General features: G+C 63.6%; 3 protein-coding genes across 5 annotated transcripts; 2 read left to right on the plus strand and 1 right to left on the minus strand.

The window, feature by feature from the left end:
- The first annotated feature begins 128 nt into the window (after window positions 1-128).
- TM6SF2 (transmembrane 6 superfamily member 2) lies at window positions 129-5223 on the plus strand. Of its 2 annotated transcripts, none has more exons than XM_030509246.1 (10): window positions 129-246; window positions 2677-2783; window positions 2894-2991; window positions 3140-3243; window positions 3388-3470; window positions 3644-3768; window positions 3892-3993; window positions 4079-4171; window positions 4250-4369; window positions 4676-5223. In XM_030509246.1, the coding sequence occupies exons 1-10, from the start codon at window positions 155-157 to the stop codon at window positions 4880-4882; spliced, it is 1131 nt and encodes a 376-aa protein (XP_030365106.1). In that variant the 5' UTR covers window positions 129-154; the 3' UTR covers window positions 4883-5223. The 2 variants fall into 2 exon arrangements, with proteins under 2 accessions (XP_030365106.1, XP_030365107.1); XM_030509247.1 differs by having other exon boundaries at window positions 2680-2783.
- Window positions 5224-5665: 442 nt separating this feature from the next.
- On the plus strand, window positions 5666-10081 carry HAPLN4 (hyaluronan and proteoglycan link protein 4). Of its 2 annotated transcripts, none has more exons than XM_030509245.2 (5): window positions 5666-5764; window positions 6657-6774; window positions 7078-7440; window positions 8108-8410; window positions 9013-10081. In XM_030509245.2, exons 2-5 carry the CDS (start codon window positions 6657-6659, stop codon window positions 9351-9353), a joined length of 1125 nt encoding a protein of 374 aa, XP_030365105.1. In that variant the 5' UTR covers window positions 5666-5764; the 3' UTR covers window positions 9354-10081. The 2 variants fall into 2 exon arrangements, with proteins under 2 accessions (XP_030365105.1, XP_030365104.1); XM_030509244.2 differs by lacking the exon at window positions 5666-5764 and adding an exon at window positions 6373-6509 and having other exon boundaries at window positions 9013-10073.
- Window positions 10082-10814: 733 nt separating this feature from the next.
- On the minus strand, window positions 10815-23544 carry NCAN (neurocan). The gene is given in 16 exon segments (XM_030509248.1): window positions 10815-11631; window positions 11739-11921; window positions 12466-12610; window positions 12696-12778; window positions 12868-13026; window positions 13174-13287; window positions 13432-13548; window positions 14027-14384; window positions 14386-15149; window positions 15235-16083; window positions 16411-16704; window positions 17246-17373; window positions 17448-17622; window positions 17972-18373; window positions 19373-19452; window positions 23397-23544. Coding segments are annotated over 15 exon segments (4035 nt in total). The 5' UTR covers window positions 19446-19452; window positions 23397-23544; the 3' UTR covers window positions 10815-11440.
- Between the last annotated feature and the right edge of the window lie 295 nt (window positions 23545-23839).

The raw sequence follows: 23839 nt of genomic DNA on the forward strand, positions 1-23839 counted from the left end.
ACCAGCATGTGCGGGGGTTCCCGTGTGTTCTCCTGCTCCCCGCGGGACCCCTCAGCCTCCCTCCCACCGGCTCTGCCGCTTTAAGGGCGCTGCCTCCGCCGGCACCGGGGCCGAAGTCCGCGGGCTGCAGGCGGCGGCGGTGGCCGGGCCGGGGATGCAGCTCCCGGCAGTGCCGGGCGTGCTCGCCCCTTCCCTGCTCGCCATCCCGGTGGCCTTCGGCATCAACGGCGCGGCCGCCCTGGCAGAGTGAGTGCGGGCTGGGGACAGCGCTCGGGGCTGTGGGTGCGGGTCCTGGCCTGGGTGCTGGGTCCAGCCTGGCCCAGAACAAGCCTCTCCCCAAGGCTGGTGGGACCCATCTCACCAGGACACGCCACTGGGTCCCATCCGGCCCCGGAGAGGGGGGAGCAGTGTCCAGGGGAGGGTGCTGTGCCGGGGTCCATCCTGGGGCAGGGGGCTCCATCCTGGTGCCCCTGCCCTGATGCTGCAGGCTGGGGTTGCTGACGCGGTTCCTGGCTGCCTTTATGGCTTTGAAATCGCGTTACTGGGGGTTGCTCAGGCTCGTTGCACACCGTGGAGCATAACGGGGCTCACTGATAGCGCTGGTGCTGGGGGATCATGGTGCTGAGCACCTCTGTGGTTGACGAGCATCCTCTCCAGCTACCTGGCTCCAGGTCACAGGCAGAAGATCTCCAACACCAGGCGCTGGGGACCCTCTGAACCCTGCTCTGCCCCCCAGGAGTGACCCTCCTGGTGCCTTGGCTGATGCCACCATCCAGGCTGGCCTGTCACCGCCGCTGTCATGCTGCTGATGACACCCCCTCTTTGGGTTTGAGTGCCGTGTTCCGGGTGCTCAGCACATCCCTATCCCACACCCACGCCCCGGATCCCACACAGGATCCCAGCAATACCCATGCGGCACCAGCCAGAGCCAGGGTCAGCTCCCACCACCCCCTGGCATGTTTGGTTTCTCTTCTATGTCAATCCACGCTTGGACTCTTTGCTTTTCTCTGCTTTCCTGTCTCATGCCTCTGGAACTCTGGGTTTTCTCCTTGTGTTCTTCCATCCCTTTTCCACACTTTCTAGCCTCTTATTCCTGCCAGGCCCCTTCACTCTCCTTTTCCCGTTCATTATACATTTCTTTTTATAGCTCATTTCTGCTGTAGCTTTAGCAGCAGGAAGGGCTTTTAGCCAAATCTCTCTTCATCCCAGAGCCGGGGCTTTCCTGGCCACCCGATAAACTTTACTTAATGAGCTCCCAATTTTCCTTCCCGTCTTTTTGGCCTCCTCTTTCCCTTCCATCCCATGCGGCACTGCAATGCTGCAGCCCAGCTCTCCGCGATCCATCGCTATGAAATCTGCAGCAGCACCAGATAAAACCACATCCATGTGGGAATGCTGACCTCTCCTCCCCACCCCACCCCAACCTGCAGCCTGTGTCATTCTCCTGCATTTCGGGGGGATGAATTAATCAGTCCCTGCTGTGGGGTGGGCGATGGTGGCCTCCAAGCCCCTCAGCCTTGCAGGGGGAGCTGGGTGCCCTGAGCACAGCACCCCAAGGTGCTGGCAGGGGTGGGGTGGCCCCGGTGTGTGCCAACACGTGTTGGTGTGCCTTGAGCCTCATCACACACAGTGACCAGAGGAGCCCAGTGTTGTGCTGCTCCACTGCAGCATCTGTATTGGAATTAATCATTCTGTGGGAGTAATTACTTGTGTAGTAACTAATGATGCCGGAGTAATAATGCACTGAGGAGGGGACACTTCAACTATTGCCTCGGTTTGAGGGGGTTTTCGAGCGCATCTCTGTTGGTTGGATGCTTGAAGACAAGCTCAGCCCTCGCTCGGTGCTGCTGTGACACCCATCCTGGCCCTGGCGCGGGATCCTGCGCTCCCCGGCCACCAGCCCTGGCCCAGGAAGAGCAGCTCCACCTGCACAAGGCAAACACAGGCCGGGTGTTGTCACAGCCTCCTGTAAGTGGGACCTGAGCTGGGTGACGCTGGGGCAGGGGATGGCTGGTGGCCTTTTGTCCCTGCTCAGACCGGAGGAGCACACGGGCAGGTAACTGGGTACTGACACAGACCATCAGCTGCCGCTTGGCCTTTTCCTTCAGTGGCAGGGTTAAAGGCTTGAGTGAAAACACTGGGACGTTTTCCATGTTTCACAGCTGAAGCATTGGCTAGAGCAGAGCTGCAGCTCTTCCAGCTCCTGCAGGGGTGCAGCAAGTTCAGGGGCGACTTCGCTACAATCTCTTCACTCTCTTAGGACCCGGTTTCAGCATCTGTCTCCTCATTACTGATGCAGTTTATAATCAAGTTCCCTGATCTCTTATCACAGTGGCCCATTGCCACAGCCTGGAGAAGGAGGACCACACTGGGGGTTCTACCTGCCCTGGCACAGGAGCCTTGACGAGACAGCCCCTTCCCACCCGTGCCTGGCTGTCAGACCCAGCCTTCCTCTGGGGTTTGCCTCCCTGGGGTTGTTTTAGAACCCAGAAAAGCCATTTCCCTGCTGCAGGGGACAGGCAGGGCCGGGTCTGATCCTGCCGTTCCTCCTGCTTTGGTGGAGACCTCCCAAAACTGGGGGGGGACGACAAAGGGTGTTTTCACCTGGACTGGGAAAAACAGGGCTTCACGCCCCGGCTGTGCCTGGGTGCTGGAACCCATCCTGCTGTCCCGCAGGAGCCCGCTGGTGCTGATACTGACAGGGGTGCTGGTGTCTGCCAGCCTCTTCTCCATCATCGTCTTCGTAAGTGGAGGGAACCACTTCCAGGACCCCTTGTTCTGCGGTGAGTCCCGCTCTGGGGTGTGGGGACTGATCCCGTGCCTAACAGGGAGCGGAGATGTGGGATTTGGGAAGCGCTGTGGGACCTGCTCCGAGCTGGCTCTTCTCCCACAGTGTTTGTGGTGTTCTCCTTCACCTCCATCGTCGACCTGATCATCTCGCTGGAGGAGGATGGCTACATCTCTGGCTTCATGGAGATCTACGTCAGAGAGGTACCGCCTCACCCATGCACAGATGCTGCTCCTGCTCCCGAAGCTGCTCCTGCCGCGGAGGGATGATGCACTGAGCAGCATCCTGGGGAGGGGGCTTGGGAGGGTGCTTGTCCCCATCCTGTATGATCCGTTATCTCCCACCGGGCAGGGCGAGCCCTACCTGCGCACGGCGCACGGCATCATGATCTGTTACTGGGATGGAATCATCCACTACGGGCTCTACCTTGCCATGATCGCGGCCATTGGCCAGAGGTGAGCAGGGAGGCAAAGTGGCTCCAGTGGCTGCGTGGTATCCTCACGGATACAGAGCTTGGAGGGGTTCCTGGGGGCTGGAGGATGCCTGGAGGGATGTTGTGAGGGAGTGATCAGGGGTGTCTGATCCTGATGTCTCTGCAGAAGGAACTACAGGAACCTGGGTCTCTTCTGGCTGGGCTCTCTGATGATGAGCATCGTTGTCTTCCTGCTTGGGAACCTCATAGGTACAGGGGTGCGGAGCAGGCCTCCGCTCCATCCAGGCTGCTTCCATGCCCTGTTTGTCCAGTGGGTTTGCTCCCAGGCACTTGCCTGCAGGCAGAGGAGGAAGGTGCTGAGCTGGAGGCAAGCAGCAGGTATTGATACTGTGCTGTGCCCATCCTGTCCTCTCCTTCCCCAGGGAAATACAGCTCTGACCTCAGCCCTGCCTTCCTGTTCAACCTGCCCTACATCCTCATCCCCGTCTGGGCTGGGATGAGGCTCTTCCAGCAGCCCAAGGCTCTGCCGTGCCTCAGCCCCGAGAAGGTGAGCTGGGAGCTGGGGCAGGAGCTCTCTGCGGAGCTGCACCAGGAGCCATCACCCTTATTCCTGTGCCAGAGCTGGGCCACAAGGTGTGGGACCAAACCCAGGGTGTTTTCCCTCTCCCAGGTGGCAGAGGAGCAGCGCAAGCGCCTCTACCAGCGGCCCCAGGACATGGGGCTGGTCGTGGTCCTGCTCCTCATTGCTGCGTTCACCTTCTTCAGGGGGATGGTGAGTGCTGGCTCCCTGCATGAGGGCCCCAGAGGGGCCGTGGGGGTCCAGGGGAGGGTGCATCTGCCACTGTCCACATCCCCAGGTGGTTCTGGACTGTCCTGCTGATTCGTGCTTCGAGTACATCTACCAGCACGAGCCATACCTGCGCGACCCCGTCGCCTACCCCAAAGTGCAGGTGAGTGGGGTCCAGGCAGGGCTGGAGCCCCCCCTGGTGCCATCGGGGACAGGGTGACCCTCTCCATGTGTCCCCTAGATGCTGATCTATATGTTCTACGTCCTCCCCTTTTTCTGCCTCTGCATCTACGGGCTGGTGCTGCCTGGATGCTCCTGGCTGCCCGACTGGAGCCTGGTGTTTGCTGGTGCCGTGGCGCAGGTGAGGGCTGCGGGGGGGGACCATGGTGGGACCCCTGGGCTGGGTTTCAGTCCCCACCAGGCCAGAGCAAGGCCAGAGCGTGGGGGAACAGCTCTACACCCGCAGCTGATGTGGAGCAGCTCCCACCGCCGCTGCCGGGTAATTGCTTTGGCCTTGGTGGATCTTAATGGAGCCGGGGATTAGTTTGACAGAAATAGGCTGGAGCGAGTCGGCAGGTCTATAGATAGGACGTGCTGGGTGTGCTCCTACTCAACACCCTTTGGTGCTGTCCCCCACCCTGTGCCACCCGCTGTCCTGTGTCCCCAGGCTCAGTTCTCCCACGTGGGCTCCTCGCTGCACGGCCGCACACCCTTCCCCTACCAGACCCCTGAGGATGTCTGGTGGAGCTTCCTCCTCACCAACGTCCTCTACGCGCTGGGGCCGCAGCTCCTGGCCCTGCGCTGCCTGCGTGGCCCTGCCTTCTTCCTGCCCACCACCTCTGCCAGCCTGCTCGTGGTGAAGAAGCACCAGTGACCCGTCCCGCCCGCCCCGGGGGGGCTGCTGCCTGTCCCCCTTTTCCTGCAATGACACCGGAGCAGCCTGTGGTGAGACCTGCCTGGCAGAGGTGTCCCCAGGGATGCTCCTGTCCCCTCTGCATCCCCTAACGCTGTGGGGTGCACCGGGGGGACGCCGGGGTGCTCTGCGGGGCCATTGCTGCAGCCACAGCCCTGCCCTTGCCCAGGCCTGGGGGGGTCCCGCTGGTGGGGGGCTGCGGGAACTGTGGGGGCCCTGTCCCACCCCAGCAGGACACGGGAGTGGGGACTCTGCCAGGAAAACACTGTTTACACAATAAAGGAGCGAAGGTTCAGCCTCTGTGCCTGTGTCCCTGCTATGGCCGGGGCTGTCACCCCCGGACCAACGGCCGCAGCACCGCCTTGGCCCCCCCATGTTACCCACCGAGGGGATGGAGCTGGAGGAGCTGCCAGACTTTGCCCCCGCCTGCTCTTTGGGGTGCAGGGGCTGGGGGGGAGTCCTGCCGCCCTCGCTGGAGGGGCTCAGGGTGGGGTTGGGGGGTGTGAGCCTGGGGGTGCACACGGGTGGGGGTACACGAGGGGGGTACAGGGGTGGGTCCTGGCGGTGGCTCTGGGCTGCCCTTGGAGGGGGAATTACGGGGTAAAATTCGTTCCACCCCGCGGGTCCCTGCCCGCAGCCCGGGCCGGGGGCACCGGCGGTACCGGGGACCCGGTGACCTTGGCGAGCCGGCGGCCCTGCGCAGCGCCGGGAGCCGGGGCAGGGCCGCGCCGAGCTCCCGGTGCCGCCCCCTGCGCGGAGCCGCACCGGCAGCACCGGCGGTACCGGAGCGCTCCTGCGGCCGGGCCCCTCCCGCGGGCCGGCACCGGCACCCGCGGAGACACGGTGAGTGCGGGGGGCTGCGAGGAGCGGGGGCGGGACCCGGGGGGTACCGGGGCCCCGGGCGGGGGCAGCTCCCGACGGCCGGGCCGGTTTCCCCCATGCCGGGCGCTGCGCTGCCCGACCCCAGGCACCGGCGTCCCGCAGCCCAGGGGCTGCCGCCGCAGTGTCCCGCACTGCAACACCGCACCGCGGCGGCAGAGCCGGGGCTGCCCCGCTCCCCTGCTCCCAACCGCGCACCGAGACCCCCGGGGGGCCGTCCCGCTCCCCCTGCCCCACAGCCAGGTCCCGGCTCCCCTTCCCCAGCCCCACTGCGCTCGGGGGGCTCATTCTCACGGTGAGGGGGACCCACAGCCCGGCTGGGATTTGGAGAACCTCATGAGAACTCGGGGTTCAGGCACCAGCCTGCAGTGTGGGGGGGAGTGGTCGCAGCCCCCAAGAGCCGGGGGGCTCCAGCACATGTTTCCCTGGCTGGCCCAGAGAAGAGGGGATGCTGCCGGGGGGCTCCGTGGAGCTCCGTGGGGCTCCGTCCGCCGCAGCCACTCCAGCGCCATCAGTTCAGTTTCCAGATGTGCCAGCGCCGACATAAATAACTCAGGAGATCCAGCCCCGAGCATCTGCCATGAAATATTCATCCCGGCTGTAACCGAGCGGGTGAAGCGGAGTTCAGGCTGCGGGGCACAGGGGTCCCTGCGGGCCGGGGATGCTCAGAGCAGGACCCAGCACCGCCGGTCACCCCCCTCCGCTTGGGGTGGGTGAGGTGGGAGACGGGGCGAGGAGCTTTCCCACAAGGGGTGCGGGTTGGGGACCAGCATCGCTGCTGAAGCCGGGGCTCGGTTTGCTCACACACTCACCCCGGGGGGCTGGTGGGTGCTGAGGGGCTCTGCTCTCCCCCTAGATGTGTCCCCGAAGCCCCTGGGCCGCTGTCCCTGCAGCTCTGCTGCTCCTCGCCGGCGTCCTCGCCTCCGACACGGTGCTCAGCGCCCGGGGACGGAAGAAGGTGGTCCATGTCATGGGTGAGTGGGGATGGGGATGTGCAGGAGCGAGCTGGGCTGCACCCCCACGGTGGGATGGAGGGGACCGTCCTGCAGCCATCAAGCTGTTGGGTTTAATATCCACTAAAGGGCTTCATTGTGCCCCTCTTGCCCTGGCCAGGAGCCACCCGACCCTCCTCGGGATTTGCAAGGCCCTCAAAAGAGGGAAATTCCCCCCAGAGGCGGTTCCCCAGCCTGCCTTGTCCCCACTGTGGGTCCTGCCTGGGATGGAGGCAGCAGCAGACTTGGGGACAGGGACACCCCTGAGCTTGGTGTCCCTTGCAGAGGGTGACAGTGGGGCCGTGGTGGTGCAAACGGCGCCGGGGAAGGTGGTGACCCACCGGGGCGGCACCATCATCCTGCCCTGCCGCTACCACTACGACGTGTCTGCCCACGACCCGGCCGAGATCCGCCTCAAGTGGACCAAGGTGACGGAGCCGATGGCCTTCGTGGACGTGTTCGTGGCGCTGGGCAAGGCGCGGCGGGCATTCGGCAGCTACCGCGGCCGCACGGCGCTGCAGGAGGACGGCTTCGGCGACGCCTCGCTCATCATCCGCAACGTCACCCTGCAAGACTACGGCCGCTATGAGTGCGAGGTCACCAACGAGCTGGAGGACGACGCTGGCATGGTCAAGCTGGACCTCGAAGGTACCGGTGCGGCTACACCAGGGATGGGACTTGGCCAGGACGTGGTTCCCGGTGCTGGGCTCAGTCCTGCTTTATGGCTGGTTGTTTTTCCTGGCGTGTGCCGTGGTTTGTTGCTTGTTATTGGCTTTTATTGTTGCTCCAGGTTTACAGGCTGGCAGCTAATAAATGCTGGAGATAGATAGATAGTGGTGCGGCCTTGTAAAGCACCAGGACAGATCAGGATGTGACAGCAGCATTGCTAGGATGGGCTGCTGTGGCTGGGGAAGTGGGAAAACCCTTTTTGGGGGGGGCTTAGGAGGTGCAGTACCGCTGCTCTGGCCAGTATGGGCTTGCTCGGGGCATGCTGCGGCTTGGCTGGACCCTGTGCAGGCACCACTGATGTCTCCAGGTCCCCAAGCAGCAGCTCCTGGAGCCCTGGGGTGCCGTAGAGGTCCCTGTGGTGCTATAGGGGTCCCTGCAGCTGCAGAGTGGGGGGGTTGGGGTTATTGAGCAAAGCCTGGAGCACCCAAACTCCTCAAGCAGAGATGATGGCAGCTCTTTGCTGGCTCCAGCCCGCAGCAGCCGCCCCCATTCCCCTCCAGCTCATGCTGATGACCCCATTCATTGGGTCAAAATAAGGTGGAGGACACCCCCCCTGCACCCCAGCCCCTCGTCTCTGTCCCCCCAGGCGTGATCTTCCCCTACCACCCGCGCCTGGGCCGCTACACGCTGAACTTCCATGAGGCGCAGCAGGCGTGCCTGGAGCAGGATGGGATCCTGGCCTCGCATGACCAGTTGCACCAGGCCTGGCTGGAGGGCATGGACTGGTGCAACGCCGGCTGGCTGGAGGACGGCTCCGTGCAGTATCCCATCTCCCGGCCACGGGAAGAATGTGGCCGCAAGGATACGCCGGTGGGAGTCCGAAACTATGGGTACCGGCACAAGGAGAGCGAGCACTACGATGCCTTCTGCTTCACCTCCAACCTCAACGGTAACGGGGGGGGAAACTGAGGCACAGAGCACCCGGCTCCCTGTTTTGGCTGGGTGGGATGGGGAGAGTTTCCCATGACGGTCCAGCTCTGGATGAGAGAAGGATGCAGCTGCATGTGCCTTCTTTGGACACCCCCACATTAAGAGGGGGTTTGGTGCTGGGGACCCCCAGCAAGGACCAGGATCTGTCTCCATCGCCTTTCTGCTTTTAGCAAAACCCATCTCCTCCGGGCAGGAGCAGGGGATGGAGGGAATTGCAACAGCAAAGAGCCGGGGTGATGGATGAGGCCGGGGCCGGGCAAGACAGATGGGAGCCGGGCGGGCTGCAGGGCTGTGTGAATTCCTCCCTGCTGGCAGGGCCGTGGGGGCTCCACCGCTGTTGGTTTAGCAGTGACAGGCAGGATAAATCGCGGGTGTAATCACCACCAGGAGCCCCCATAAATCTGCCCAGAGCCCACCCGGCTGCTCCCCTCCAAAACACACACTGGGGAAGGGTCTACAGCCCCATCCCTGCTCCATCCCACCCCACTGGATGCCGGTGCCGGACCACATACAGGATGTCCCTATCCCCAACAACCTCTGCTTTGTGCGTGTCCCCCCCAGGCAAAGTGTACTTCTTGAAGACATACCGCAAGCTGAGCTACGCCGAGGCGGTGCAGGCCTGCAAGAACAACGGGGCAGCCGTGGCCAAAGTGGGTCAGCTCTACGCTGCCTGGAAGATCCAGCTGCTGGACCGCTGCGAGGCGGGCTGGCTGGAGGACGGCAGCATCCGCTACCCCATCGTCAACCCGCGGGCGCGCTGCGGCGGCCGGGAGCCCGGCGTGCGCAACCTGGGCTTCCCCGACAAGAAGTACAAGCTTTTTGGGGTTTATTGCTTTAAGAAGGCTGGGGAGGCTGCTCCAGAGAAGATGCCGGGTGGGGGGGGGCACCCCAATCGTGTGTGAGGGTCACCCTCCGCGGGAGCACCCCAACATTTTGGCCAGGACAACCCTCCTCTCTGTGTGTTGGGCTCCCTGATGCTGCTGCCCTGCAGCGTGGGGAGCTGCGGGCAGCTCCTGTGTTGGACTGGGAGAGGTGCCCATGCGCTACCGGTGCGGCTGCTGCGCCGCGGGCTGCGCACGAAGCCTGGTGACACTTGGGGAAACTGAGGCAGCGGGAGGGGAACAGCTTCGGCAGCCCAGCCAGGAGCCTGCGCTTGGACCCAGGGCTGGCTCCCAGCTCATCGCAGCCCTTGCTTGTCAATCAGCGCATTGCATGTGCTAAAGTCCCATCCAGAGCAAAGCAGGCTTGAGCCCCTCAATGTCCTCATCCTCATGCCCAGGGTTCCCAGCTCCGCGCTGTCCCTGGGGCCACGCAGCACTGAACCCCGCAGGAGATGCAGCCAGCATCGTGGCACCAGCAGGTCTCTGCAGGGGACAGGGGGCACTGGGCTCGTCTTCGTGCAGCGTGGGGAGCCGGGGGCACCCGCAGCCCCTCCAGCTCAGCCACACACCTCGGCCTGGGGCTCGGGCAGCTCCTCAGTGCTTGCCTCCATGCAGCAGCAGCCAAGGTGGGAGTGGGGAGGTGCTGGGTGGGCTCCGTGCCCTGCGCCCCGGCTCGAGGCTTCCTGCAGCCCCGGCACTCGCAAGCTGGATGTAGATGAAATAAAAGCTTCGGCCGCTTTGGAGAGCTGAGCCGGGCTCTCGTGTGTCCTTCGCTGGTGCCACCTTAGAGGGGCATCGCGGGTGCAAGGGGACCCTGGGCTGTGCCCTTGTATTCCTTCCCTATTCAGAGACCCTGGCCCTGCTGTGCTGGAGCTGGGCATGTTTGGAGCAGTCCAGCTGGGGCATTCCAACAGCATCCCTTGTCATTTATCGGGACTGGATCCAAGGGATCAGCAGAGCTACCCCGGGCCACCCCAGTGCTGGCAGCAACCAGGAGCCACGCTGGGGATGGCAGAGCATGGGTAGGGACCCCAAGGTCCCCCATGCTGGAGGGCAAGGGGGGCTTCCTCCGTGCCCGGTGCAGCTGAGCGCAGCCCATCCATCACCGTTATGGGCTGCCAGCGCTGATAGAATAAATAGCCATGGGGATGTGACCCCCCAGCCACCACGATCCCTGGGAGAGGACAATGGGGACCAGGGGCAGTGGCCATCACATGCTGATGGATGGCAGCCAGGGTGGGGGCAGCACCTATGGCTAATGCAGGCAGCACCCTGAGATATCCATCACCATCTCTGCGAGGCAGCGGCGGGGCTGGAAAACAAGCCCTGGGAGAGTCATGGGATGGTTTGGGTTGGAAGGAACCTTAAAGCTCCTCCAGTCCCAACCCCCTGCCACGGGCAGGGACACCTTCCACTAGAGCAGGTTGCTCCAAGCCCCTGTGTCCAACCTGGCCTTGAACACTGCCAGGGATGGGGCTGCTCAACTGTTAAAAAACTTTATTAAAATGTCCAGCAGTACAGAAAGGCAGAGTCAGAAATGGTCGGGGGGGGGCAGGAAGGGGCTGGGACACGGCCCGTCGCAAACAGCAGAGATCAGAAAGCGCCGTACGCACGCACACACACGCACACACACACCGACTCCAACGGGGACCCGACGATGGACGGGGAGGGGGAAAACCAAACCAAGCCCAGCCCGGGCGGCAGAGCAGGACACGGCCCCGGTGGCATCGCCACTGAGCCAGGCAGGGTCCCCCCATGGGCAGGGCTGGGGGGCTGGGGTGGGAAAATGGGGGGGCTGCTAAAAAACCAGAGCCACCCTGGGCCACGTGGCCAAGGTGGGAGATGGGGGGAGGCAGATTAACCTCCGCTTTGGGGAGGGGACCAGAGCCCAGCCAGGGAATAACCCCCACGGAGGGATGGGGTGTCCCTAATGCGGGGCTGGGGGCTCGACCCCAGGTCGGGGGGGCTGAGCATGGGGCATGCAGGGAGGGCTGGGGACGCACACGCAGCCGCCCCCTCTGGATCCTATTCCCTACGGGGCCGGGCATCCTAGGAGCTAAAGCCAAGGGGGTTATAAAAGAGAAGGGGGGGGAAGGGGTTGGGAAATGTCACCACGTCCCATCAGGGACCTTTGTGCTTCGTTGTCCCGCGGCTCTAGAAGTAGTGGCCCTCCTCCATCCAGTCCAGCCGGAGGTGCTTGCGGTGTTTTCGCCGCTCCTTGCGGGGTTTGTGGTGGTGGTGCTGGTGGTGCTGGTGGCTGTGCCGGTGGTGGTGGTGCCGCCGCGCTCGGTGCGACCGCCTGGCTAACAGGGGCAAGAAGGGGACACGGCGGGGTCAGGAACCACGGCCCTGGGAGGGACACGGTGCTTGACTCCCCCCTGGGTGCCCCCTTTAGTCCCCACTAACGTTTTGTGCAGAGGATCTTGGGCCGGTCCCACTTGCCAGTGCTGTGGCACTTGATGGTGGGCACGTGGCGCTGGGTGAAGCCCTCCTCGCACTGGTAGCGCACGCTGGAGTGGATGCTGTACTTCTCCTTCTTCTTCCCCACGGTGAAGGCATTTTCCACCTCTGGCGGGGGCCCACACAGCACTGGGAGGGGGGGACACAGACCCACATCACCCCCCTATCACTGGACAAAGGGACACGCAATGGCTCTCTCTGCAAGCCGGAGCGTGGTGGATGTTTTGGGAGCAGCTCCTCCACCAGGTTGGCAGCGAGATGTTCCCCAGGATTTACTTCATTAATTAATGGCCTTATCAGGGCAAGAGCATCATTAAGCTGCGGCCAGTGGGATCCCGGCGAGCAGCTGGAGGTTAATAGAACTTCCGAGATAAGGGATAAGGCTTAATAGTTTTAATGGTGGGAAATGAAACAAACTGAAGTGGAAAGGAAGGAATTGACTGTGGGGAATAAAAAATGGAGATTAAGGAGAACTGCTTGAGGTTTTCTGGACTAAGGGCTGGGAGAGGTTTTCCTGAGGAGAAGTATGTGCCTGGGATCATAGAATCATGGGATGGTTTGGGTTGGAAGGGACCTTAAAGCTCATCCGGTTCCAACCCCCTGGACACCTTCCACTAGACCAGGTTGCCCCATCCAACCTGGCCTCGGGATGGGGACACCGGGGCAGGGGTACCTGTGCCCTTCTTGCAGATGTAGGGCAGGTTGTAGTTGCAGGGCACGTCGTTCCACTTGCCAATCTCGTGGGACACCAGCACCACACAGTCCTCACCGCCCGCAAAGAAGTTGTCGGGTTGGTTCTCCCGCCAGTTCTCATATTGCTGGTGGGACACGAGAGAGGATGAGAGCCTCTGTACCCACCATCCCCACACCCTGAGCCCCACCGTGCACCTCCGAGGGGCTCACCAAGCCGGTGTTGTCGGTCCACTGGAAATCCTGCTCCACGATCCTGTCATTGAGCCCAATCCAGGTGTTCTCATGCCCAAAGCCTATGGAGAGAAGGACCCATGGCTTGCACAGTGAAAGCAATGAGCACGCAGGGGTGCTGATGCTCGGAGAGCTGTGGATGGGGTGCTACCGTTGATGAAGCTGTGCTCCTCCCGCGAGTGGATGCTGGTGAGGTGGCCGGCGCGGCGGCGGCAATCCCGCTCCGCATCCTCCCAGGAACGCCGGCGCGAGAAGTACCGGTAGCAGTGACCCTGGAACTTGTGCCAGTTGTGGTCACAGCCCTCCGTGTCTGCAGGGACATGGGGATGGTGAAGGGGACCACCCCCTGAGCCATGCAGGGAGCAGCTCCGCACGCTCACCCCCAAAGGGACAGGCGCTGAGCAGTGTCCCATGGGGGCCACATGCCCAGTGGGGATGGGGGGGCTGTGCTCCCCACCTTTCTCGCAGCGGCTGCCGCCGTAGCTGGGCAGGCAGAGGCAGACGAAAGAGTTGACTTCGTCGATGCAGGTGCCACCATTCTGGCAGGGGCTGGACAAGCAGTCGTCGATGTCTGCGGGGACACGCGCGGGGCTGCGGGTTAGACCCCCCCAAACCCCCCGTCCCCTCCAGCACCGGTGTCACTGCTGACCGAGGACGGGGGTTCCAGCAGCCCCAAGGCCGCGGTTCGAGGCCCGCAGCCCCACAGGCCACGCACCGATCTCGCAGTTCTCCCCGGTGAAGCCGGGGGCGCAGCTGCAGCCGCAGACGGTGCCGTTGGCGCGGCAGGTCCCGCCGTGCAGACACGGGTTGTTCTGGCAGGGGTCTGATGGAGCTGCGGGGTGGGAGCGGGTGCCCTGAGCCAGGGTGAGGAGTGGGGGGGACACCGCAGCACCCACTCCATGGGAAACCAGAGCCAGGACCTGCCCCGGCACTGCCGGCTGCTGCACGTGGCGCCGGTTCCACCTGCTCATGGCTCTACATTCCAGATGTGTGTTGCCTGTTTGTGTCCCACCAGCAGCCGCCTCTCCACTGGTATTGTTATTATTAGCAATGGCAAATATTAACTATTTAAAGAGGACACTTTCCCCTCATGTTCATAGCTCTGCTCCTGCTGAGGCACCCAGGACCCGCTCCCGGCCCATCACTGCTGGTGGAAACTCCCTGGCCAGTGAATTCGTTTGGGTCAACGGAGAGACCCTCCCAAACCTCCACCTCGGAATCAGCCCCCTGGGTTGGCACCATACCGGGAGGTGGAACAACCCTGAGGTCCTCCTGCCACCCAGCCCTGTGCCCATCAGCGCCGCGCTCACCGTGCTGGCTGGTGTTGCCGGTGCCTGCCCAGGCCAGCAGCTCCCGCTCCTCCAGCGCCGGCTCCTCACCGCTCCCGCTGCCAGCATCCAGGAGCGGGGCCCCCTCCAGCTCTGCTGCCATGGAGGGCTCAAATTGCGGCCCCGCACTCGGGGACTCGGGGGCCTCTGGTTCCCATGGGTGGGGGGCAGTGGGTGATGGCCAGGGGCTGCGGGTGGTCGAGCCGAGGGGCGCGGGGGGCTCTTCCCTCTTCACCTCCCCAGAGGCATCCTCCTCGCCAGGGGCTGTTGGTGCATCCTCACGGCTGGGGACACCCGGGGGGCCAGGGCTGGTGGGGTGCTGCCGTGGGCCTGGGGGGGGGCAGGAGTAGATGCTCTGCTCCCCCCAGCCCTGGTGCAGCATGGCTGGTGGGCCCGGGGGCAAAGCCTGTGGATCCGTCCTCAGCCACCGGCTCCAGCACCGGCCACTCAGTGCCAGCCCATGGGGTCACCTCGCTGGGGACATCCTGCACTGGGGGGGACACAACCGCTCCACTGGTGGACATGACTGAGCCCTTCCCAGCATTCCGGTACTGGGTCGGCAGCTCGGGTGGCCTGTGGGGAGCCGTGGGGCTCAGCCCGCCCTGGGGCTGGGGAGCAGCCACCTCGGTGGGCCCAGGGGTGGTGGGGTCCCCCATGGAGGGGCCACCAGGGTGGAGGAAGGTCACTGCTTTCCTCTGCCTCTCCAGCGAGCCGTCACCCGGGGCCCCGCTGCCGTTACTGCCGTCACTGCGGTGCCAAAGGGCCACCTCAGGGCTCTCAGCCACCAGCAGGGCCGGGGGCAGCGGGGGCTGCGGCGGGACGGAGCCACCATCCTCCTGAGACATGGCATCACCAGAGAAGTCCTCGGTGGCATTGGCGGGTGGCCGGGGGGAGTCCCCGCGGGCACTGGGGACACGGGGCTGAGCCCCGGCTGCGGTGATGTCCTGGTGACCAGGGGCGCCGTGGGGAGCTGCAGAGGACAGGGACGGCGGAGGCAGCGTCCGTGCGGGTTCCTCGGGGGTGCGGGGGCTCCACCACAGTGAATCCCTGTGGGCAGGAGCCTGCGGCGAGGGTGACACGGGAGCAGCGGCTGGTGCCATCAGCTCTGCAAGAGAGGCACAGCCATGGGGTCCCCACATTGGTGCAGCCCCCACTTGGACTCTCCCGGCTGCTTTTTGGGCATCACTTACTGGGGCTGATCTCCTCCTCCACCGCGTTGGAGGGTGAGTAGGTGCCTTCCCACCGGGCGCTCTCAGTGCTGGCATGGGGGATGCTCCACATCTCCACTGCATTGGCTGCAGCCTCCTTCACCTCCAGGGCCAGGACAGGGGCCTGAGTGACCGTCCTCATGGGGTCCCCAGCCACTGTGGGGTCCCCAGCCATCGCCATGGGGTCCCGGCTCTGCCGCTGCAGCTGGAAGTAGCGCCCATTGAGCCCGGGGTAGCTGCTCTGCCGCGGGGTGCGGGAGCTGGCCAGTGGGGTGCTGGGGGTCTCTGCTGCCATGCCAGGCTCTGTCCCCATCCCAGGCAGTGCTGGTGGTGAGCCGGTGACATGCTCCTGGGCTGGGCTTTGGGACTGTGGCAGGAGCGTGGCCAGGGGCTCCTCAGGGTCTTCTTGCACCGGCAGTGCTGGGCTGGTGCTGGCCAGATCCTGCTGGGAGCTCACTGGTGCCTGGTCCACCACGTTGAGAGCTTCATCCTCATGGGGCCACGCTGGTGAGGAGGCTGTGGTAGGAGGCAGGGATGTGCCATCACCCAGCCCGTCAGCCCCCGGTGCCTGTGTCGGTGCAGCGCTGGGGAGGTCACCGCGCTGTGCCATCGGGCTGCTGCTCGCCGGCTGCAACTGCTCATCCTCATCCTCACCCAGCCCCGCGGGCCCTGGCTGTGGCAGGAGGCTGTGGCGGTTGTGTGGGGTGTCCCGGATGTCCCCCGACATGCCAACGTCCTCGCCGTGCTCCACCAACACGTTGTCACTGCCCAGTGGGTTGGGCGCGGGCAGCGCTGACTCCTCTGGCTCCTTCTGCCCTTCGGCTGCATGTGCTGCAGTGAGACCACAACCATCAGCTGTGCCAGCGGTGGGACCAAGGGGCAGGACAGGCATCTGAGGCACAACTGGGGACCCACATTCCCCCCTCTGGGTCTTGGTACCAGGCACTGCATCCCTTGTGCTGTGCCAGGGTGATGCATGGAGCTGGGCTCCCTCCCAGCGCAGCTCTCCTCATTTATCTCATTAAATCCCCAATTAAATATTCATCCACAGCAATTTTCCCAGCCATGCCCACCGATTCCCAAGGGAAGAAGGGCCGGGGCTGGAAGGGAGCCTACGGGGGGAACACGGTGCTGGCATTTCAGCTGATCCCCCCTTACCTTTATAGCAGTAGGCATCAAATCTGGAGGCGGCAGGGGGGAAGCCGGTGCGGTTGGGGAACTGGTAGAGGGTCCTGACGCCCGAAGCGTCACCGCCGCATTTCCTGCGTGGGAGGCGGATGGGGTAGCGCACGCTGCCGTCCGCCAGCCAGCCCGGGTCACACTGGTCCAGGCCCTCCCGCCACGCCACGTAGAGCTGCCCGGTGGTGGCCAGCGAAGCGCCCCGCCTCTGGCAGTGCCGCCGGGCCCCCTGCCAGGTGAACCGCCCCGGCGCCGCGGCGTAGAACACTGTCCCTGCGAGAGAGCAGAGCCCGTTGGGGACACAGGGGCAGGAAGCCGCGATGGTCCTGACACCTCAGGGAAGTTTGGAAGTCTCCATGACTCAAGTGCTATGGCCACACTGGGCCAGTCGGCATCAGCACTGCGAGTGGTACGGCATTGGCACCCATCCCCGCAGCCAAACCACAGATGAGAGATGCACAGAGATGCATAGCATAGAATCACAGAATGGTTTGAGTTGGAAAGGACGTTAAGACCATCTAGTTCCAACACTAGAGCAGGTTGCTCCAAGCCCCTGTGTCCAGCCTGGCCTTGAACACTGCCAGGGATGGGGCAGCCACAGCTTCTCTGGGCACCCTGTGCCAGCGCCTCAGCACCCTCACAGGGAAGAGCTTCTGCCTTATATCCAACCTGAACTTCCCCTGTTCCAGTTTAAACCCATCACCCCTTATTCTGCCCCTGCTGAAGAGTCCCTCTCCAGCATCCAATGCATCACCCCAGAGGGATGTCCCCGGGCACCCCTCGGCGCGCACCCAACCACCGTGGCGCCGCTTGCCTCGCAGCTCCCGGGCGTAGCAGTACACATCGTACTCTTCACCAGGCTCCCTGTGGCCGTAGCTGCGGACACCGGGGAGGCTGTTGCGGTCCCCGTAGCAGCCGGGCCGGGACAGCGTGATGGGGTACCTGCCGGAGAGGGGCACGGTGGGTGCTCAGCTCCACGAAGGGGGTCCCAGCCCGTGGCCCGTGCCCACACCTACCGCACGCTCTGGTCGGCCAGCCAGCCCGCATCGCAGTTGTCATAGCCATCCTCGAAGGCGGCCTGGAGGTGCTGCGGCGAGGCGATGACGGCAGAGTTGTCCAGGCAGGCGCGGCGGGCAGCGGGGAAGGTCAGGGCATAGCGCTCGCCCGCCGGGCGGTAGTGGAAGACGACGCCTGGAAGGGCAGCAGATGGTAGAGCTGGCACAGGGTGCTTGGACCACATGCTTATAGAGGGTATATGGGGTGCATGGGGTGTAGAGCATGTACGGGGCGCATGGCTCACACGGCTTGCAGAGTGTGCATGGGGTGCATGGTTTGGCTTGTATGAGGTGTAGAGCTTGCACGGGCTGCAGAGCTTGCATGGGGTCATGGCTTTTGCAGGTTGCACAAGGTCTACGTGGTGCACGGATTGCGTGGCTCGCACACTTTATAAAGGCTGCGCAGGGTGCAGCACCCACACCGGTGCCCACGGCACCCTGCTGCGGTGCCCATAGTGCCCCTGCAGCACCGGTGCCCAGCTCACCCGTCACCTCCAGGGGCAGCAGGTCCTGCTCGTCCTCGATGCCAGCCACCACCTCGCAGCGGTAGAGCCCGGCATCGCTGGCCCGGGCGGCGCGCAGCACCAGCGTGGCGTTGTACCGGTCACGGGGGTAGCTGGGCAGGGACACACGGCCCTCGTAGGCTTTCACCACCTTCACCGTGTTGTCCTTGGCCACCAGGATGGGGACATCCTCCCTCTGGCCGGTGGCCGAGCGCACCTTGCTCCATTTGACACGGGGAGGGTCGGGGGGCTCGTTGGGCCCCAGCGAGGCGGAGGGATGGAGCAGGAAGAGGCAGGGCAGGGCCACGGGCTCCCCCAGCCCCACGCGCACAGCCTCGTGCTGCACCCTGTTGATGTGGATCACCTTCCCATCGTCCTGCGAGCCTGCGGGGAGAGGTGCCCAGGTACCGTGGGGATGGGCGGAGGGAGCTCCTGCGGGGTTCATTGTTCATAGAGGGGGAGAACTGGGGGCACTGCAGGGTGCTGGGGGCTCTGTTCTGAGCACTTCTGAAGCCCCCAGGGAAGAGCGTGAAGCATGACAATGTGCAGCCTCCCTGTCTGGTGGTTGGAGACCAACTTTGCCCCTTAAATCTGCCCCTTTGGGGCTGAACCCATAACTCGGCCCAATTCCCCACACCCCCCCACCAGATACTGCCATGCCACCAGGCTGCTCTGCACCCATAGGTCCCACACTGCTCCCCATAGGGATACCAGCACTCCCCATCCCTGCCCGCAGAGGTGAACCCCCTGCCAACAACTCAGCACCATCCAAGCCCTTTGGCCCCAGCAGCAAAGCCAGCCCTATGCTGGGATAAACTGTGACAGTGACCACGGCCTCCTCCTCCCGCACTAATCCTGCTCCAGCCTGTGCAGGCTCCCAGCTCCACCACCACAAATCCCAGCATATGGAAACCCCCACGGCCTGGCTCTCCCTGCCTGCACTGGGGTGGGGGGACCAGGGACAGCCACCAATCCCCGCCTGGCACCTTCCCTCCTTGCTCCTCATTCACCATTGCACCCCAAGATGCACAGGCAGGGTGGCAAGATGAGGGGATCCCAATGCCCCCAGTGCAGCAGGACAGGGGGGACATGGGCTCATGGAGATGGCAAATCCCTGGGGGTCTCAGCTCCACAGCTGGGTGCCAGCAGCGGGATTAAGGATTTAAGGTCTCACGTGCCGGGATCCCAGCATGGGGGGGTCCAGGGTCGCCAGGGGGGGTTTCTCCCTCTCTAATCCCCCTCAATCCAGGGCAGGGAGGCACGTGGGGGGCCACAGGCCGAGCTCTCCCTTGGTGATGATTCACCCTCACTCTTTGTTATGGCTGGTAGTGCATTATTTGCTGCTGTTTCCCACAGTGGCTCATGAGCCCTGGTGGCACTTACCCAGGACGGCGATGGGGAGGAGGGAGAGCCCAAGCAGGAGCCAGCAGCCGGCATCCCCCATCACATGGACCATCCTTGACCTGCAACGAGAGCAGAGGGCTGGGAGGCCGCTGCTCACCCGCTCCCTGCCTGTTCGGTGATGCCATTGGGCCATAAATCACTGCAGGGCCAGGCTGACACCAGCCTCCAGGAGCCACAGGGAGGGAGCAGGATTAGGCCCACTTCACAAGATGCCATTAGCCCAGAGAGAGTTTGATTTCACTGTAGGGTTGAGATGGAGGATGGGGTGCCGCCACCAACCCACCAAACCTCCAACTGCACTGCTGGCGTGTCCCTGTGTCCCCTGCCACCGGTGCCACCCATGGTGACATCCCAGCCGCTGCACTGCTGGAGATGGAACACGTGTCCCCATGGTGGGGTCAGTGGGCAAGCGTGGGGGTCCCACAGCCCCCCAGCAGCACTGGAGCTGGTTCTTGTTCCGTCCCCAGCATTAACATGCAGCTGATGCCTCCGACCGCCAGAGCCAGTGTGCGGCGCGGGGAGCACAAAGCCGGCACCGGCACTTGCTGAACATTTCCCACCCATTGACTGCAGCAACGATCCGTGTTCTGAAATCATCTGGTCTCCAGGCTCCGAGGGGAGCCGGACACATCCCCAACCTGGCCATGGAGGTGGCACGGACACAACCACCACCCGGCTCCCACCGCATCCACCACCCGCCTCGGGCTTTGTTTGGGATTTGAACCAGGCTCTGTCACTCCGTGCTGCCAAACCAGCCAAGCAGGGATGTACCCAGCACCCCAAAACCCCATCTGGGGCCACGCTGGAGCTCAGAACCACATGGCCATGAGCTTGAACCAGAGCCAGGGTCCCCCATGCAGTGGCAGCTCCACCATGGGGTTTGCTGGTCCCCATTACAGCATGTGGGTCCCCCAGATCTAACATCCATTCCCTGTCCCCTGGCCAGGACAGGGAGCTGGGGAGCACTTGGCTTTTGGGGGGCACACCAGGAGCTCCTCATACCTCTCCCAGTTGCCCAGAGCTGAGGCTTCAGCTCAGCCCCCACGTTCCCCCATCCCTGATGCTCCATTTTCTAGCCCTTGATGTCTCATTCTGTCCCTTCTGCTTTTATGGGACAAAAATAGAAAGAAAGAGCCAAATGACAAGAAAAAAGGAGCCCCCCCCCCACCACCATGTTCATCACTGGAAAAGGGTCTTTGGGGGGGATGCAAAAGTGGGTTTTATCTTTTCTAAAGAAGAAAGCATTTGCAGCCCCTTCCCTCCCGTAGCAGCATTGGGGGGCTTTCTACCTCCAAACCCTGCTGCTGATAGAAGCTGAGGAGGTGACCTGACCCTGGCTCCAGCCATGGGGGGAGATTCCCGGGGTGTGGAGCAGGGAACAGGCTGTGGATCACTGCACCTTTGCCCAGTCACATCCCCTGGGAGCCAAACAACCCCAGGGCTGCTCTACAGCATCCGCAGCGGCTCCTTCTTCCTCGCTCAGGGATGCTCCGGGAAAGAAATCCCCCAGCACCAAACTTTTCCCTATCTTCCCACCGAGAGGGGGAGAATAAATTCCTTGGTACCATGGGGAGGCTCCAGCTCCTCCCACTGCAATGCTCAGTTTGACTTTCCGGGCTGCCAGGAGTTGTCCCAGCGCTGGGGGGTGGGATGGGGCAGCTCCCAGCCCATGTTCTTCATCAAACCACCACCCTGAGACCTGCTGGGCCAGGGTGAGGTGGTGGGTGCGGGATGGGGCATCCCAGGCCTCTGAACCACCCACTATCGCATTCTGGCCTTTTCACCCATTTTCTCTTTTGCATCCCCCAATACTCTCCCCCTGCAGCTTCCAGGTGACTTTTCCCATCCAAGGGAATTTTCTACGTGGGACAATGACCCGGTCTTGCTCCGCAACACCTCTCCACAGCATGCCTTAAACCTTCCCCTTCTCCATCCTCGTCCCTGCCAGCCTGCGGCCACTCCAGCTCCAGTGCCCCAGCCTTGCCACAACCTGGAGCCACACCGTGGGGTCCCAGCACCATGATGGGGCGGGTGGTGGGCCAGAAGAGGACCTGAAAGACCTCGTAGAGCCAAGTTAAGGTGCCAGTGTATAAATACTCCTGGAAGCTCTGGGCTGTTTACCCAGCACCGCTGCTCTGGAGCTGAGCAAATGCCGGCAGCGCCGCTGGGTAAACAGCCCGGGCTTTATTTAAATGTTAAACAGGAAAGTTGCTCTTTGGATTTGCAACCACTACCCCGGCAGCTGCAGAGCCGGGCACACGTCGAGCCAGGAGTGGAGGGATGCATGGATGCATGGATGGCTGGATGGAGGGACCATGGTCCCCGGCCCCGCTGAGGCACCCGGGGCTGGCAGCACCCAGGGAGCGGGTGGCTGCGCAGCTCCGGCTGCACCTTCCCTGACATCAGCACTTCTGCAGGTTCTGCTTTCACAGCAGGAAGGCACCGCGGTGGGAAGGGCCTCACCAGCAGCACCCGCTGCCTCCTCGGGGTGCCCTCAGGGGGGTCCTGGGCTCCCCCCACCCCAGGGCACACAGCGCCAGCCAGCTGGCACCTCAAAGCACGCAAGGACCACCGTTCCTCATGGACCGCGGCTCTGTTCCAAGCCAAAGAGACCAAGAAGGTCCCCGCCACGCTCCACTCTGCTCTCCTCAGCCCCCCACCGGACCCCTGGCTGCTGCCTCTGCCGAGCCCGGCCCTGTGCTGAGCCAGCAAAAAGTTTATCCCAAGGTCAGGGTAAGCATCCTCCATCCCTGCCGGAGCCGGAGCCAGCACACACGGTGTCCCCCGCGCGAGGACCCCCGCACCGTGCCAGGGGCTGATGGAGGCAGCATCCTCCCAGCCTCAGCACCTCCTGGATTATTGAGACCGTCTCCTTCCCACCTCCTCTGGATCCAGTAACCCACAAATCAGCTCCAGCAGCACCCATGAGGCAGCCCAGGCTGGCACAGCCAAGTCCCAGCCCCATGGAACCATCAGGATGAGTCTTGGCCAGATATCCCAGCTCCCCACAGCAGGCAGGGAATGCTGCTGCCAGCGTGGCTCAGCACCACCAGCATCTGTGCCAATGTGGGGAGCAGCATTAGCCCCATCCCTCTGGGACAGGATCCAGCCCAGGATCCCCATCGAAGGGACCATTGGCTCAGCCAGGCTGGCATCACCGCGCCGCCCCCAGTGATGACAGCAGGGCTGAAAGGGTGGCACAAGGAGCCAGCATTGGCCATGTCACCATGAACCCGAGGGGCTGAACTGAGGGTGCAGGGTCTCTCTCCGCAGCCAGGGTGATGCCATGGGCTTAGTGCCATGTGGCTGGACCCCCTGGGGACACGGTGCAGGTCCCTGTCCCCATCCCCGTCCCTGCTCCAGCCGCGGAACTGCAGACGAGAGAAAGCTAAAATAACGGCGGTGCAAAGCCGCCCCCCATCAACCCGGGCGAGCATTTTCACATCTGTCACTAGCTGTCACCTCATGAATAATTCATCTACCTCATGAATATGCAAAGCCGGGGCTGGCGATCAGCTCCAGCTGAAACCCAGCTTAATTCCTCGCAGGCCATTGGGCGCCGGGACCACCCGGCCAGTCTAGGGGTCTCCTCTCACCCCAACCTGCTCCATCCCATGGGCCGGGATAGGGGCGGCTGCAGCGCCCGGTGTCCCCATGGAGCAGAGGGGACATTTGGGACAGTGCGGGGGGACAAGGGGTTGGGATGGGTGGGAGGGAATGGGGGGGGCACTGCTCATCCACCAAGGCAACCTGGATGCAGCAGGACATGCATCCCCCCCCACCCTGGGGATACCCCAGCCCTGGGGGCGCCCCCCATCCAGGACACCGACCCAGTGACCTCTGCTGTCCCCATGGGTCACTCAGTGCCACCAGCACACACACAGCATTCCCGTGCCCACCCCCCTCAGCACGTCCCCCCCTCACCGTGGGCACCCCACGGGGCTGATCCAGCACCACCCCACACCCAACCCCACCGGCCCCAGCAGCCCCCCGCAGCACCCACCTCCCTCCCAGCGCCACGGTGCCTCCACCACCCCAGCGGGGACGGGGTGTCCGCCGCGAGGGCCCCCCCGGGGGCTGCGCGGCCCTGGCAGGAGCCCGGCAGCGGGGCCGGCTCCGCGTCCCCTCCTCTCTGCCCACAACAAAGGAATTCTGCAAACCTCGCTGCCGTCACATCTCACAGGCAACGTGATGCTTCCCGCTCCCCCCCCAGCCTGCGAGAATAAATTAGCACCTCGGAAAACTGTGATCCCGGCCAATATGGGCCCTGTGCTGGGTGCGATTTTTATTAGGCAGACAGTCTGCAGCCTTTATTTTAGAATTTGCTCTTCTTATTTTTTATCTCCCCCCCTCCCCCCCCCCGCTTTTCTATCTCCTCCCGGGAAGCCAAAAGCACCGCGGGAGCCCAAGAGCCGGAGCAGCATCATGGCAAGCCCCCAGCCCCAT

Source organism: Strigops habroptila, chromosome 20 (assembly GCF_004027225.2).
Source record: "Strigops habroptila isolate Jane chromosome 20, bStrHab1.2.pri, whole genome shotgun sequence".
Classification (NCBI taxonomy): Eukaryota; Metazoa; Chordata; class Aves; order Psittaciformes; family Psittacidae; genus Strigops; species Strigops habroptila.

Excerpts from the sequence above, each read along its gene's own strand:
- TM6SF2 (XM_030509246.1), top strand. The coding sequence starts at position 155 with ATGCAGCTCCCGGCAGTGCCGGGCGTGCTCGCCCCTTCCCTGCTCGCC. Across the intron at positions 3,244-3,387 it reads ATCGCGGCCATTGGCCAGAG|AAGGAACTACAGGAACCTGG; the intron begins GTGAGCAGGGAG and ends ATGTCTCTGCAG. Across the intron at positions 3,994-4,078 it reads TCACCTTCTTCAGGGGGATG|GTGGTTCTGGACTGTCCTGC; the intron begins GTGAGTGCTGGC and ends CCACATCCCCAG.
- HAPLN4 (XM_030509244.2), top strand. The coding sequence starts at position 6,462 with ATGCTCAGAGCAGGACCCAGCACCGCCGGTCACCCCCCTCCGCTTGGG. Across the intron at positions 6,775-7,077 it reads GAAGGTGGTCCATGTCATGG|AGGGTGACAGTGGGGCCGTG; the intron begins GTGAGTGGGGAT and ends TGTCCCTTGCAG. Across the intron at positions 7,441-8,107 it reads GGTCAAGCTGGACCTCGAAG|GCGTGATCTTCCCCTACCAC; the intron begins GTACCGGTGCGG and ends CTGTCCCCCCAG.